At 34.2% G+C, this 17019-nt stretch overlaps 2 protein-coding genes across 7 annotated transcripts in view; one reads left to right on the top strand and one right to left on the bottom strand.

Moving 5' to 3' along the window:
* Positions 1-3925, top strand: part of LOC106671047 — a 41491-nt gene extending 37566 nt beyond the window's left edge. For both annotated transcript variants that reach the window (XM_014401807.2, XM_014401808.2), the window contains exons 3-4: positions 242-353; positions 1347-3925. In XM_014401807.2, coding sequence (XP_014257293.1) covers positions 1497-3635 — 2139 coding nt within the window. In that variant the 5' untranslated portion in view covers positions 242-353; positions 1347-1496 and the 3' untranslated portion in view covers positions 3636-3925. The remainder of the gene's footprint in view (positions 1-241; positions 354-1346) is intronic.
* The window catches only part of LOC106671048 (calcium uniporter protein, mitochondrial), a 259353-nt gene that overhangs the window by 116495 nt on the left and 125839 nt on the right, over positions 1-17019 (bottom strand). For all 5 annotated transcript variants that reach the window (XM_014401812.2, XM_014401811.2, XM_014401810.2 and 2 more), the window contains one exon: positions 6027-6129. Coding sequence is in view for 2 of the 5 variants with exons in the window: in XM_014401810.2 (XP_014257296.1) it covers positions 6027-6129 (103 nt within the window). In the remaining 3 variants the exon portion in view is untranslated. The remainder of the gene's footprint in view (positions 1-6026; positions 6130-17019) is intronic.

Here is a 17019-nt window from a genome sequence, read left to right as displayed (position 1 = left end):
AATAATAAAGAAACCGTCGTGGTAGTTAGTCATTGATACATAAGGAATTCTTTCCTTGTAAAAAAGTCGCATAACACCACAAATTAAATTCCAAATCTAATCTTAACGACCTATTACCATCTAGAGTCTTATCCATTGAACATTATCTAATTTTTTACTACCCTGCTGCTCATAAAAAATACTATAATAACCTAATTAACCTTGATTACGATAATACAATGCAAATTGTTTTCTGTTTCAGCGTTCCACCGCCTGATAAACTGGTGAGACATTCAGTGAGTTGTTGCGGAAAGCGCATTAACAAACCGGATATCGAAAGGACGAGATCGGACACTGGACACTACGCCCGACCTGTAAGTGCACAAACCTTAAAAGAAAAAATAATGAATAAAAACTTTAACCAACTACTAAAACTTTACTACCCCCCAAATTGAATAAATTAAACATTATTGCAGCACAGCGGGCCATTTCTACATCAATAAAACCCAACCCTTCAGGCATAGTCCAACTCTAGAGAGGTTTATTATACCTCACTTTTTATTCGGCACGCAATCTCTAAGCCTCGGGCGGGCTTAGTAATGAAGAATGTGTGCACCTTAACCGCACGAGCCAAAATGCTAAGACCCTATGTACATGGCGGAGACATGGCAATGGAAGTAAAAACTTTAAGAGCCTCAGGAGGATTATCGATAAAAAAATTAAATCTCGTGATAATTATTTCATTGTTATGAGATTCACAAATTTGGAATGTCAGAAAGAACGAAAAATAATAGAGAAACATTGATCAAGTATACCCATTTTTTTATAAGCTCAGAGTAATCCCTTCATTTTTTTCATATCACATACCAAAAAATTAACATACTCAACCATGAACCTCGGTTATTATTATATTTTAATTCAATATTTTATTAATATTTTTTCAAACTTGAATTTTTATCCTCTACTCTTAATTTTTAAAAACCTCATTTGTATATTCTATCTGACTGTTGTGGTCATTTGTCGATTTGCCTTGACGATTTGTCTGTTAATTTGTAAAGTTTGTCTGCATTTTGGTCATGTTAATTTTGTACATTTAATGGAGAGTTTTTTTCTCTTTTACTTAAAAGAAAGGCTAATAAGAGTTTTTAATTGTAATGTTTTTAATTTTCCATTTTAAACGTTCTTTGACGCAACATTTTACGATGTTATACAAAAACCAAACATTTCAACTCATCGAACAAATCCAAGAAAATAAATATATCAAGTTTAATGTTAATTGGTGCAATATTTTGAAATTACATTTGAATTACAAATAACAAATTACAAATAATCTATTATTAAAATAAAAGTTGTTTTTCGTTTTTCAGGTGTACTACGAGGAGAAAAGAAAATCAGATGATATAGAAAGACGATACGTCAAATACGAGAGATCAAGCCCAGAATCACAAGAATACGGGTTCTGTACTTTGAAAAGGTCTGAACGCAAATCAGTGCAGAAGCTAAGCGAGGAGAGCGACATGGACTATTATACAACCAGTTCAGAGGCTGCTAGTGAAGTCACAATTCAATTCAACGGGAAGAAGGATCATCACGAGAAAAGACGGAAAGATGACAGTCACGATAGCAACGAAAGTGGTTTCGACGAGCGGAGAGATTCATCCTCCTCCCAGGAGCAGCTGGAAAAAGTCGATCCTAACGCGATATACAATCAAGTCATCAAAAAGGCTGAAAAAACAAGCAACCAATCAGAACATAAGGACGGTAAAAACGAATCAACACATGTTGAAAGCAAATATGACGAGGGTGAGGCGAAGATACCTGTCCCGCCTGTTATGCCACCCTTACCGGTTCAAATGGAAAATGTAAATGACAAAAATGACAATTCGATAACAGCTGAGGCGTTTAACACAAAACTAGTGGATCTTGATATGAAAAATGAAATAAAAAAATATATTGATTCTAAAGAGAACAACGCGAGACATTACGACTCAGCACAAAACATTGCCAACACCGAAACACAATTTTACGAGGAGGAATTTTCTTATGAGCCCGAGCTAAAGCGTACGTCATCTAAACTCGTTTTGCGTACTAGAAGTCTGCTGAATTTGGATGAAGAAACTAACGCAAATAACAAGACGTTCGTGGTACGTCCGACTGCGGTGAGGACCAAAATAACGACCGGGCCGGACGGAACGTTCGTTATAGACGGTAGAAAAGCGACCTCGGAGCTCAATTTATCGGATGAAAGCGCAAGCAGTTCGAAGTCCGGATCGCCCAAAACTTGCAGGCCATCGGGTGAGGACTTGAAAAGGAGGAAAGAGGAGATATTTAAACCTAAATGCGAATCCAAGTCGTCCAACGACATAAACAAATATAACGAAGAAATAAACAAGGATAACCCGCAGACAACAAAACAAATGGCTATAAACAATTTAAAAATGTATTTGAAAGAGAATAAAATCGGCTTAAAAGAACTCCTCACAAATAAAAACGTTGTTATCATCGAGCCTTACAGAGAGGATAAGCCTGCAGACATTTCAGAATACAATCACAAAAACGCTGATTTTGATAAAGGATGCAGGATAACTGGAGCGACGGTAAAGAGTGGCTCGGTGGGAGATATTTCGGAAAGTGCATCGAATACTCTTCCAAGAGCGGCCAAACCTCATCAGCCAAACGTACAGCGACATTATTTCTATCATTTGATTAAGACAAAAGGAGATTTGAAAGACGAAGAACTCCCAGATCCGGATAAGGTGAGAAATACCCGTCAAATGTTCCAAAAAGAGGTAAAATTGACAGGACCCGAAGACGCCGAAATAATGTTGCCGATTGCTGCAAAAATCGTCAACCCTTCGAAAGAAAGCAAACCTAGGCTGACGCCAGAAGTCAGAATCATTGACGACGGAAAAAGGAGGCCGCCGTTCGATAAAAAATTACAAAATAAAAAGTGGACGGACACCGGTTCTCTATCTTCCGGGGTGAGCAGTGATATGAGCTGTTTTGAGAACGAGCTTGACAACAATTTGGACGAAATCAGCCACAAAGGCTACAGCAGTGATGACGAACTCGAACCAGAAGCTTTTAGAGAGACAACAGAAATTCATCCCGTTTCCCAAGAATTTATGAAGAAAATCCGTGCCTGTGGCACCACTGTGACCTATTACGGTGGTCGTGTGATTAGCCATAGCGATGGTCCTGTGCGCAGCCCCATGACGATGACCATCATGGACGAGATTAGGCAAGGCAATGAAAGTTCGAGACGGCTGAGAGACCAGTATCTCGGCGTGAAATTTAGGCTTGTCAAAAGTAACAGCTGCGGCAGCCGGCTTGAACTGGCCGGCACTGAAGACCAACACCATCACGAACCCAGCAAGAACAGGTACTACGAAGAAGTGTTCGGAAAAAGCATATGCGAAGAACTGGCCGAATGCCGCGGACGGATGGAACCGATTGAAGATGTTGAAGACGTCCAGGCTAATATCAAAGTCTCTCAGGTACAGTCGATTTTCGAAAACAAAGAGTTCAAAGATAAGAAGAAACCCATCCAATCATGGCGAGTCCTAATTGAATCGAGAAAACAAAATAAAGCAATGGAACTCCGCAGAAATTGTCCTGATATGGTGTTCGAGGAGTTTCAAGTTGCTGGCAATTAGATGAGCAGACCAGATTATTTTATAGTTAAATAGAACAGTTAATTTGTAAATAATCTAATATCAATTATCTTTATTAATCATCATCAACAATAGGTACATGGAATACAATATGTATATTATTTACAGGAATACAATATGTATATTATTTACAAATTATATAAACATCTGTAAAGAAAATTATTTAATATCGCACTAATTTAAATTAACCGAACTGTGTGTATTGCCTAGCCATATTTAAATAATATTGTTAAACGTAACAATGTAAATTGATATAAAAAAAGGTTAACATATGATTATCGTTCTTTTTGAACTCTCCTGCTCCAAGGAACCTCAGGGACATTCCATTGCGTTCGAGAAGCGAAGGGCAAATTCTATTAGGGACGTAAGATGAGAAACTTGGTGAGAATTGCTGGAATATGGATGGAGAATATAAAACAGGTAGATCGATGCGATTTTCTTGGGCTCCAATTTTATCGACAAAGGTGAAAAAAAAACTTTTCTTCCACTTTTGCAATCAAAAGTTTTAAACGGCCCTAAAGCCAATGCGAACATACGGGAAGTATTAAATTTAATATGTAGTATATAGTGTCGCATAGAAATTAAATTTAACGACATATGTCATTTCAAACATTGGCAATGAAGATAAACAATATTAAAATTTAATCTGATTTTTCAATTTTGTTTTAATCATGAAGAATCTAAGTAACTTTTTAGGCTATGATCTCAAAGTAAAATTTGCTTATGTCACACCGATTGTATGCAAATAATCAGAACTTTTTTTTTATTAAAATTTAAAAAAATGGCTAAGCCGAAGGTCGTGGGTTCGAATCCAGCTCGTGACATTAACCCCACCTTATGAATTTTCCCTCCTTTTTGCCGTTTTTCAAATTTCGTGTAATCAATTTGATTCTCGGTGACAAATGAAATGGCCATGGAGAGCTTTAGTGAAGATATACTTCAGTTTAACTTACTAAATTCACTAATTTTCGTGGTCCGCTTGACCAATTAATATCTTTCAATTTATTAAGGTTTTTAGTTGAGATAAAAAAGTCAGTGTCAAGAGCGGGATTCGAACCCACGACCTTCAGCTAGTTACGCCGCGACTCCACCACTTGAGCTATCGTGATTTCGATCCACTCGGACACTAATTTCCGGACTTATTTGCTTTGAAAGTTAAAAGACAACCTGCTATTTAAGTGGAAGTTAAGTTACCACATTAAGCAATTTTTTTTCTGGGTTGATGATATAAAAAAATGAGACTGACTATTATTGCGTTTCAAATGAGGCCCCTATTTCCAGATTTCCAAAACCCGACATCAGAAAAAAAATCATGAAAGGTAAAAAAACTGTAACAAAAGTTTTGGAAACAGGGATCTCAAATAAGATGTAGGTTAATGAATTCTATTGTGTAAACGTATGTACGTCTTTAGTCCTGCAAAGTAAAATGAACTTCTAATCAAATTGCTGGTTGCATAATTTATTTTTATTTTTTAAGTAATCAAAAATGTTTCAAATTTCCATTCCAATTTTCTTCTAATATACAAAAATATGCTGTACAACATTTGAACGATTGCACCACGGAAATGTCTGTTCACCATGGTCGTAAGTGGTAGCAAAAAGAGAATACACAATTGCAAACAAATCCGGACTCTAGTAATGAAGGACTACCAACATTTTTCCTTTTTAATCAGAAAATATCGCAACTTATTAGCTATGTCGGTGGGTCAGAAATTGCCAATATATTTTATGTTAATAGGCATTTGCTCGCTCTGATGTTCGATTGTTTTCAATCTTTTCCAAGTAAGTTAAAATACTTATTTATTTAGCAAGAAACATTGTCGATATTATAAAAAAATGTTTGCTTGATATCTATGATTCCACGGACGTAGCCTTCTTCTATTTTTAGTTATTATATTTGATATTTTTGTTATATATACCATTTTATAACTGTAGAATACTTTATTTGTTTAATTTTTAAATCAGATCGTTCGTCCAACAAGATTGATAATGTTGTTTTAAAACTCGGTCTATGAACGGTATTAAAAGGTTTTTTCAGACAAAGAAACCAGAATTCCGGCTAAGTTAAAAGATTTGATTTACACAGTTAACACCACAGAAACACAGAGTTTTTGTGGAAGATAAAAATCGTTGATTGTAAAGAAAAAGAGAGAAAGGGTAGGGATTAATTTGAACAACGTCAAAGAGAGCAACCCATTTAATCAGAAGGATAAAATAGACCTTTGGTAAAGGATCTTTGCGACCATAAGCGGCCGTTAAAGCTGGCTTGCTAGAGAAATAGGTTGAAAACTAAATTCAATTTAGTTTCACTGTAGAGAAAGGGCGATTTCTTTGCTTTAAGGTAGTTCAATAATTTTCTACAGTACAACTCACTGTTTTCCTTGTCGACAGCTTGATTCCCGCCGATAGAATCGTGATATGCTCTGACACAAAAATGCCTGTAGTGTCTCACGGGCCTCCTCACCCATGACCTTCCCTGAAAACAAAAATTAAATTAGTATAAATAGTAGGAACATCGTGGCCACGTGGAATCAGTTAGAACGACAAAACTCGGAAAATTTTTATCGTCAAATTTGATCATATTTGTCTCTCTATGTTCAGTAGTTTGGTCTATCTCGTTGCATTTCGCTATCTTCAGTGGTGGGTTTGATATTTTCTCAATGTTAACTAGGCACCATTCGCCTGTTATTATAATGGATACAAACCCTCCAACATAAGGCTGAATGCCGAAATGCAAATGAAAAACCAAATCAGTAATTATGTCCTACTCTCAACACCTGAAAAAGAAAATGTTATTTATTTTATTGTTTCGTACTAATTAACCTACAAATTACAAATTAAAAACCAAAACCGAACGCTTTCCAATCTACTTAAAATATAATAAAATAATCCCCACGACCCCAAATAAGAAAATGAAGGAAGGTTTTCTGGGTACTATAAAAAAAGAAATCCCAACGTTCATAAGTCCATATAAAAGGATGTTTATGTTGTTTCCTGTTTGGGACGAGTATTCTCCAACGGCTTGAAGCGGACGTGCTTAGAAAGCAGCAACCAGAGACGTAACCTGTAAAAGGTAAAATGATCCAAAAGCCTACATGATTCGTCCATTTGATTATACCATCATATGGTATGATATCAAAACTTTGATTTTTGATGTATTATTAATGACCTGTGTAAAACCATTACCCATATCGACAATCAACATTACTTAGTATCCAAGGACGATAATTAGATTCTATTTAATCCGTTGTATTTCGTGGTCCGATTGACCGAATAACTTCTTTTAATTAATTAATATTTATGTAAGGTATTGGTTGAAATGAAAAAGTTAGTGTCAAGAGCGGGATTTTTTTCATTTCAACCAATACCTTACATAAAGATTAATTAATTGAAAGATTCTATTTAATGTTTATCAATACTTCATATATTCTGGTAGAACCTGATCTAAGCTGGTATAGTAATGGCCTACAGGTTCTATATCTTACTTCAATCTACTAAGTCAAAAAAAAATATTTGTTTTTAACAACATTTTCATCACTATTACAAGCAAACAATACTCAAATTTTTAGCTATTGAAACAGCCCTTCCAGTGACTTCAACTGAAGTGGAAGGACCTTTTTGAACCCAAGCGTGGCATTAGTGTGAATAATGTAATATTAAATATTAGACCTTGGAAATGATATTGATGTCGATCTAATATCATAAATATAATTTAAGCAAGATTTAAGAAAATTATAACTGTGGAATTAATTAAATCAAGCATACATGTTAATTGAGAAATATAATTAACTTGTATAGCCTGGAGTGGCCTAAGCACTCGTATGTCACTCGGTATCACCCAAGATCAGATCTCAGACCATCTGATCATGATAACTGAGGCGAATTTCCATAGATTTAAGGAGAACATGGTACTTAGAATGTTGTTGAACGGATAAGTAAGGTAGACAATGGAACATTTACGAATTTGGCCGAGTATATTTGCCATGAATAAATCACAACCGGGGTATTTTTTTACGAAGAAGTTTGCTAAAAATGCGTTTGAGATCGGATGGTCAAGAGCTTTGTGAGGAAGTTCAAGTGGTAGAGGTCTACAGGTTTGTCTAGCCTAAAAGTAAGATAGAAAGTAGAATCGAATTTAGCCACAAGCACTCGCGTATTTGCCAGAGTATGTTGGCTATAACTGTTTCAGCATGCTGAGATCCAACGATAAATTGAAAGTGTACAAAATCGTTTAAAAACCTATTTAACGCGAGATTTTTTCAAAAAATTATTCTGTTTGCTAAAAGAGGTATTTAATGGTAAAACCCTGAAGCCCAAGGGCAATAGCAGGTCAAACGGTTTTTCCAGTTACTTGTGAAGAAGCTATTGCGAACAGTTGGTAAGAATGTACTTAAAACGAATTTCTACAACTTACCTAGTTTTTAGAAGTTTAGAATTCTTTAAGTTGAGGTTGAATGAAAAATGTATACGGTTTTATTAAATTCTAACCGAACCGGGCTACAGTCAAGCAGAGGATAATCGGGCTTGGGTCTTAGTAACTTATGTGGGGCACGAAGCAATCATCCGAGTTCCCCGCCTGATTGGAACTTAACTTATTGAAACCCACTGGCTGATCCAACCAAGTTCAACTCTGTCCAGGAAGGAAAGCAGCCACATATACTCGAGGCAGAGGGTTATTTGATAAAATGAGCATTATATCTTGCAAACATTTATTATTGCCAGCTTGTCGCAAGTTTTCTAGTCGCTCATTTTTCGGAAAGTAGGAAAATCTTATTACAAGTATTCAGTCAGTCGATTGAAGTGAATTATATTGATTTAAAATCTAAGAATTGTTGAATTTGTTAAAAATATAAAGAAATTATTAACGTTTTAGTATTTCACGTTTTTACATACTAAGTTAGCAAATATATAATGATTATAGAACGATGTTTTCTTATATTTCGACCTCAGCAGTTTAACTTATAATTTTTCCTTCTTGAAGGAAGGATAATAGGTCATCTTGATGACCTATTATCCCACCTTCAAGAAATTAAGTTTATAGAACCTGAAAACTCGTGATTTTATACATTCTTAATAATAAAGCTTTTCGCCCAAATTGCATTTTTTGCCTCTTTAACGTATTTTGTTGGCATACAATATTACTTCTTTTTCTGAAGCTGAAAATACTTTTTTATGTTGGAAAATTATATTAGGTAAAGAAAACATTTTTTTTTCTCTAGCATTTATTGTTTAGTCAAAAAAACATTTTTTCGTATTTATTATAACTTTAGTCCTATTATTTTTTTATTTGTACGCATTATGTTTGTTTTTTCTATAGTTAACATATTAAGTATTTGTTTCAAAAGATATTTTTATTTCAATTTGCAACTTTTTTATAAAAGGGCTGTCGCCAACTAGTTTCATTTCCGCCAATTACGAAGGCAATTTTAAACTTGGACACACCCATTTTTGTATATATTATTTCCTATTTACAGTTCACTCACTCAAGAAAGGTGGTTGCGAACCCGATAGTATAATATAACTAATCTAAGTGAGGGCCCATGGGATACTCAATCTTCCACCATCGATACCCTTGTACTGGACATTAACGCTTATAAATACATGTTAATTAATTTAAGGTTTTGGATAAGATGAAAAAGCTAGTGTCACTGGCCGTATTCGAACCCTCGACCTTCGCTCATTACGCCGCTGCCCTTACCACTTATGTTATCGTTGATTTATTGATTTATAAATACGTTTTCATTGAACAGTGAACACAAAAGTAATCATCAATCACCCAACGTTTTATATAAAGAATAGTGATAATTAAAATAAAAAATCTCTATATACAAAACCATGATCATGTTTCCTTAAAAAAATAAAAATAAAAAAAAGGAAAATTTCTGCTGTGCTCAAGCAAATTAAAGGTAAAATAAGACAATAGCTTGATGAATAATGTTAATAATAATAATAATAAGTTTCCAACAGATTATCAGGTATAAAACCACAAAATTGACATCCGTACTTAATAATGGAAAGAAAAACTGCATTAAAGAAATGTCAATTTTGTTGCCAATGTGTGCGTTGAGTGACAAACGAGAAGCTAATGTCACGGCAAGATAATTGTTTACAATAGCAGAGCCTTTGAAAAACCATTTTTCCTTAGAAGCTAGTATGCCTCCTTTCCTGAAAAACTGCTTTCAATTTCTTTAACGTTTATTACTTTCTTTTAAAAGTAAATGTCCATGTGTCATTCGCGAACGGCCAATTCTGGGTCGGATTAGGATCCTTTCTTTCCAATTTAGATAATCTAACGACCCTTTATCTTGTCCGTGCTTCTCGGACGACCCTGTCACGGATGCCGCCAACTACTTTACCGTATTCTTTATTGTTCGTTTAGCGGGTTGGATTGCGACAGGTCGGTCCAGTTACCTAGACACTACTACTGTTATTCCGACAGGCTTCAGCTCAGTGTATCTTTCGAACAAAAGGACGATGAGTTTGATCCATCAAAAATCTATCCTTTAGTGCTCAAAATGTATTCGGGAAGTCCTGAATGACCCTATAATGGCCCAAGAATTGGATACCAAAGGATTGTGTGCTAAATCATTCGAAGATTTCCTGTAAGGGCTGATGACCCCTCCTGGCCAGGAACCTGATGATGATAAGCTACTCAATTAGAAATTAGGGTAACCCTTCAATTTTTTTAGTTAAAACGCTAGTTTTTTCCAATTTTTCTAAATATAAATCTAAGTACATATTTCTTTGTTTTAGTAACCAATTGAATTATTTTATTCTTAAAAGTTTTGTTGGATTGATTTTTCTGTTTTTAACTGATTATTTCAGTAAATGTAAAAATTATGTCCACTCATGTTTGAAGCATAAGGTCTTTTGTGTTTTGTTTTAGGAGTGCTCCAAGCTGACTGTTTAAGTTTAATTTTTCCTGGTATGCCTATTTAGTTAGCGAATTCTAACATGACAACTTTCACTGAACAACTAAACTTATTCAGTTAGAAAAAAGTAATACTTTTTCTCTTATTATCACGTCTGTTTCAGTGTCTGTTATGATTGTAACTGTTTGATTGTTATTTATCTTATTTTCAATAAAATCACAGGGTTTTTCTTTCAAGATAGAATTTTTTAAAAATCTTATTGTTTCATCTATTCAAAATGATGGACTGATCGTCGAGATGTGTAAATAGATTGACAAATTGATTTGATATAGGTAGACAAATAATAGAATATTAAACCATTACTCAGCAAAGAGGTACAGAATTGGTCGATGGTCTCAAATGATTAAGGAAAACGATCAAACAAACGTCCGACAACATGAAGGGTGACGATAAGCAAAGCTTCCAATCATCTGAATTGTTTTACGCTGAAATGTTTCGTTTTAATTTTTTTTTTTTAAGCAGATGTACAAAACAAAATACAGAACGTTTTCAGGCGTCCGATATACCCCACATCAGAACTCAAGAGCGTTGCAGTTTAGTATTCTATTCAGAGGACGTTTACACGGAAAACCTCTTACGATATTGAGCCCTTTTCCACTATTACTTCCAGTGATTTAATTTTCTCCAAAAAAAACATTTCCTGCTCTAAATTAAATCGTATTCACTGTTAGCGTTAGCATCGAGAAATTTAGTGCATGTTATCCAAATTAAATGTCTCCGCTAATAAAGTTTGTTACTGTACTCGAAAAGAAAAACTCATCAGACTGATCGTTAATTATTCTTTTAAGTAGTTGCGTGGCATAGTACTTGGTTTATCGCACGAAATACGACGGTCCATTTTTACGGGATTTTATTCACGACCCTTGAAGTGCATGTTTTACTCCACAAACACACACTACCACATTTTCAAAGTTCATGAAGACTTTGGTTTAATTCAACAAAGAAATATTATTAATTTTATAAACACCATGAATTGAATGTAATATTGTAAAATATCTTCCGTAGAGAGCAAATGAACAAGTTAAATTAGGTCAAATAATTTTGTGCATCAGATACGAAAATATAACCTCTGGCATAACAATAAAAACTAAAATGTGTGTCGGTTGTCAAGAGGGCAAAGGCACTGACGACCCACTATTAGGGTAAAGGTCCCGTGTTCGAATCCAGCGATCCTGCATTCGGAAAAAAAACTGACACCACGAATGTTTATATGACCTCTACTGTCGTGAACCCTCGTAAAAATAATAAAAATAAAATGCAATAAAAACTAAAAATTTTATTTTACAAATTTACCATACCAAATATTAACAAAAGATACTTATTAAAAAATCGTATTGTATTAAGAGAACAGAAATCTCTTGACAACAAGATAGCATAAACCATAAATAATTTTTGATACATTTAACCATTACTGTAATAACTAAATGTGAAATCAGCACTTTTCTCTAGTAGTGTTTTTCAGTTACGATATTGACTCACTCGAGTCTTACTCTTTTACTTTACACTTTACAAGTGAATTTATGTATGTATTTATATTAATGACGCACCGTTGGTCACGTCTTTATTCTTTTGTACATATTTGAAACAATGTATTATTAAAACAGTAATTTTTTTAACACGTTAGTAGTGTTGAAACTTTTTGTTACCACTACCAGCGGTTTTTCTGAAAACCCCAAGACGTTTTTTCTAATAAAGCGTAAAAGCTGGTAAAATCAATTTTTTGAGCTTGTTCGATCACTATTAAAACCTATAGGAAGAAGTAATTTTTTTTTAGTAATTACAAAATTTAGAATGGTGTGCAAAAATAGCATTTGTTTGGTAAAGTATTGATTTTATTTTTCTCAGTTCCTGTAATATTTATTAACCGTCTGTTGTTTATATTAGTACTATATCCCTAAAAGTAAACCAGATCCACCCAATATGTCAACTAGTTTCAGAAAAAACATGACAAAATGTTGAAGAAAAAAATAACTTTCGGGAAAACGCAATTGTTGGGGAAGCAGCGCTTTTTCGGTGTGACAATTTAAGTTAAGGAAAACTCCATACCATGATCGAACGTTATTTTACCAATTTATTTAATTTCGGGAGGAACTTCATAGAGACAAAGTTCTATGGATTTTTTTAATTCAAAAATTTAGATTTGATAAAAAATTTCAAAATAAAACACCCGATAAAAGCAGAATGGGAGAAAGGGATGCTAGTTATGCCGGTTATATCTGGTATACAGGCACTAAGACCAAGTATGGATCTGGTATCTATGAAAGTAAGTCAAGAACTAAAATTCATATAAACCATGGGAATTTTGCTAATATCTTCCAGGCTGTTGAACATTTTGCCAAAAAGGACAAAAGGCTAGGGAATACCAGCAAAATATTAGCTATTTAATCGGACAACCAGGCGGTAATAAAAGCAACTAATGAGTAGTAGAATCTACAGCTGTAAGGGATTGTATCAAGGCCCTGTCAGACATTGAGGACTGTAATAGAATCAGTTTTGTTTTGGTACCAGTGTAAACAGCGCAGGTGGACTACGAAGAGGCCAATATATTGGCCAAGGAAAGAGCGATGAAGATTCCTACGGACCTTGAATCTTTTTCGGGCTTATTAAATAGACAAAAACGTAGTCCCATTGACAATAAATCCTCGGGTCAATGGTATTGAACTTCAAGACGTCGACAAGCTAAAAAGTTCATTAAAGAACATCTCAGCAAATGACTTACTAAACCTGGGGCCTGTATAAACTGGAATGATTGTAGGACACTACAAACACCGGAGGCATATGCATAAACTCGAAGCAGCAGATACAAACCTGTGCAGATATTTCCAAGGAGAAGAAACATCGGAACATACCATGTTGGTGCAAAGGCTTATGTAGGATCAGATTCCTACTCATGGAAGTAGAAAAGTGAGTCTATAAAAGAAAGTAGTGGCATCTGATAAAAAGCCGACTCATTTTTGTTTATTTTAATTGTTCTTTTGCTTGGTTGCAGTGACGTTGCAGCTCTGAAGACTCTTTTACTCTCTGTCGAGTCATATTGTTTTGTATTGTTAATCATGACGAAGCGGAAAAGTTGTTTTCAAGAAATGGAAGAATATCGGGAAAACATTGCTGGATTCGCCTCAAAATATAGGCCGATCCACTTCAACAACATCTCGACTCAATAGAGAACATCTTCTTTTTCAGTCTATTTTTCGGATTCATCTTGCTCGACTCCAACCTTAAAAAGCTTGAAGTGTCCTTGAAAGAGTACGATAAGTATTACGAGAGCTCGAGAAAATATAGTATAGTAGATTTTAAATTTCTAAAATAATAAAATAATCATTAAAATAATATTGTAGTAACATACTCACCAATCATTTTGGATTAGAAGAGTTTAATGATGATTATAATAATAATGTAAGAAACAATTTTTTTTTAATTGTATGAGGAAGAAAAGGATTTACTTACGGAAAACACTAATGAATAAGGAAAGGGCTCTTTCATAATTGGGGAAGACGTTGACTGTTAAAAATGTAAACAATCCCCAGTTAAGGAAAAATATTTTTTGGCAACTTCAACATCCATAATTTCAATAAATTTAAATATTTCTCCATTAATATTGTCAATCTGCATCAGCAAACCATTCAAAAATAAGCCGTGTAAACGAAACACTCTTTCGTTTCAGACTTGATCCCGCTTTCTCCAAAATATTCTCGAACTTATGATTCATTAAGTCATTCGTCGGGTTTAAGTCCAATAGGGTAGACTAACTTCAGATAACTTTCAACATAAATTTATGTTGAATTATGAAGTTGAGATGGATAGACTGCGAGTTGGTGCTCAGTCAATTGGATAATTTTCAATTAGTGAGTTCCTGTGAGAAATGAAAACCTCGAAATCTTTACCGCCTGCCTAATAAATTCGTCTTGTACTCATAGAATAATTTTAAATTTAACTTGTAAAAAAATTTTTATTATTAATCTGTATTGATTTTAAGATTAATAATAAAACAAAACCGAGTGGAGGTCAGGTTAGCCAGGTTATTCGGAGGTGATCAAACTTTCATCACGTCGGAGTCTGCAATATAATATCAATTGTGTGGAAGAAAGAGGGAGTGAGGGAGGGAAGGGAGGGGTGGGAGAGAGAGAGTGAGTGAGAGAGAGAGAGAGAGAGAGAGAGAGAGAGAGAGAGAGAGAGAGAGAGAGTGAGTAAGTGAGAGAGTGAGAGAGCATCCGTTAATGAGATAGTATGTGTGAAGGGTTGTGTGTACGCTTCTAAGTAGAAAGGATTCTTAGTGTATGTTTTGTGTAAGAAAGGGTAGTTAGTGTTCGTTTGTATGTATGCATACATTGGAGTCTGTATTCCTTGCTTAATTGTTTTAGGAAAAACAATTTAACTATGGAAATAATTTACGCTTATTTACATCATTTTAAAAAAGATATAATAAATATCCGTATCATATCATTTTACGTAAATAAAATATACGTACTATAAATAAATAAAAAATAAAATATATGTACTATTATCACTTCACACTTTCCGTTTATCAAGATTGTCGATTCAAGAAGGCAGCAGTTTATCAGGCTTGTTGTTAGGGTTTTCCCGAATGTGTTTTTGCTACAGCTTAAAAATAATAAAAGATTTTTTGCATTTTCTTATAGCGTATAAAATTTCTAACCATCTAGATGGTACGTCATCACATTTTTATTATTTTAATTTTCATACGATAATCATAATCGTCCTAACTTTTGTATATTTGGTTTGGGTTATAAACAAAAAAACCTTGGAATTGCGTTTTTCATTTTTTTAATCTAACATTTTTCATGCAATTACACCATCTCTTTAATTGAGAGTCAAAAAAATTATTTATGATAGTGAAAGTTTTTTTACAAATTACATTTCGATTTATTTGCAAAAATTTTTCAGGTATTGACCGTTGTAAAACAATTTGCTCAGAGGATAATTAAAATTTCTATTTAATTTATAATATTTTCTTCAACAGACAATTTAATAGGTTTATAATTTGTTGAAGCGGCAGGACATTTGAATATTATAAAACTGTTTAACATTAGCTCTGCATTTACACTGTGTAATTCTTTTTTATTCTAGTAAATATTAGAGTCTTACAGGTCCTTTATATAACAAGGTATATAAAAATAATTATGAGAAAAGACGAGAGGATTGTCATTGAAGAGGAAAGGCCGTGAACTAGAAAATAAAAATATAAAGCAAGTGACGACTCTCTCGGAAGGCCGCCTTATCTGCTGGAACACATACCTACATGACGAACCTTCCGACGATTGTTATAAAATGTTAGATAGCAATTTATTACATGTGTTTAATAAAAGGATAAAAAATCTTAATCGATTTTCTTTTTGGCTTGCTCTTGCCTGCGTGCGGGAAATATCACGCATAGAAATTGTATCGTTGAAATTTTTAGTTGCAAGCTCCAATTGTAAATTTTTAATTTGTAATTTCCCGTTGTATTTATTTTTTTTAAGGATGTTATTTTTAGTTTATACAACATTATGTTTTGATTTATGTGGACGAGTGAGAGGCTGGCAAAAGATTATGTCTAGTTGTTAGTTATTTTATTTTAATAATTAGAGATTGCAAGATAGATTTCTTTTGAGCTTCTTTCTCTTAAAAGCATTTTGTCCGGCGATTAACGCTGAAGTTTATTAAGGTGGTTCTGGAACGGCATCCGTCCGTTGTGAGCAGCACGGTTTTGACATTAGCTTCATTATTATTATTTGGATTTGGATTTTATAGGCTCAAATCCGGACATACACGTATATACATGCATACAAATATGTGCTGAGATGAGCCTTTTTGCTTCTCGTAGACAGTAATTATTATTATTGTTATTATTTTCCAGTTGGGTCAGACAATCTAGATAATGGATTTAGCTCCGGTTTCGCTTATGATGAGGGATGAGCCCAGGCTTACTTGTCGCCTGTGGTTGAGTGGCTACGGTCACAACCTTGGCTCTCAAACGTTGGCGGTTCAAACCTAATTCTGTTAACTTTACTTTTCCCCTTTCTCTCTCTCCTTTCCTTTCCCGACTTTAGTTTGATTGTATTTTACTTTTAATTTCATTTTCCTCTTTTTTCCTTTCTTTACCCTTATTTCATTTTGGGTCTCGGTATTAACCCGTCTTGATTAATATCGTGGAGCCCAACTAATTCTTTCATTCTCCCTATTATTTTCCTTCACCCACTCCAATTTCCACTGAGAGGCGGGTCTTACTGTTGTCCGCTGAATTTGAATCGTACAAATTATAAAATTTTATTTCCTATTCCCCAGGTTTTTAGCGTAACACATACAAAAGTATGTAAATGTAAGTTCTGAAACATTGAGGGTAAACCCCTACGAATTTACTAGTGATCGGCACATGTCTAAAATAGAAGTTTTTACCTTTCAAAAACATTATGTCCATATCTACGTTTGGAATA

The sequence above is a fragment of the Cimex lectularius genome, unplaced genomic scaffold, assembly GCF_000648675.2.
Source record: "Cimex lectularius strain Harlan isolate CLEC.00 unplaced genomic scaffold, Clec_2.1 scaffold46, whole genome shotgun sequence".
NCBI classification, from domain to species: domain Eukaryota; kingdom Metazoa; phylum Arthropoda; class Insecta; order Hemiptera; family Cimicidae; genus Cimex; species Cimex lectularius.
Note: the sequence above shows the minus strand (reverse complement) of the source record. Positions and strands in the feature narration are given on the sequence as shown.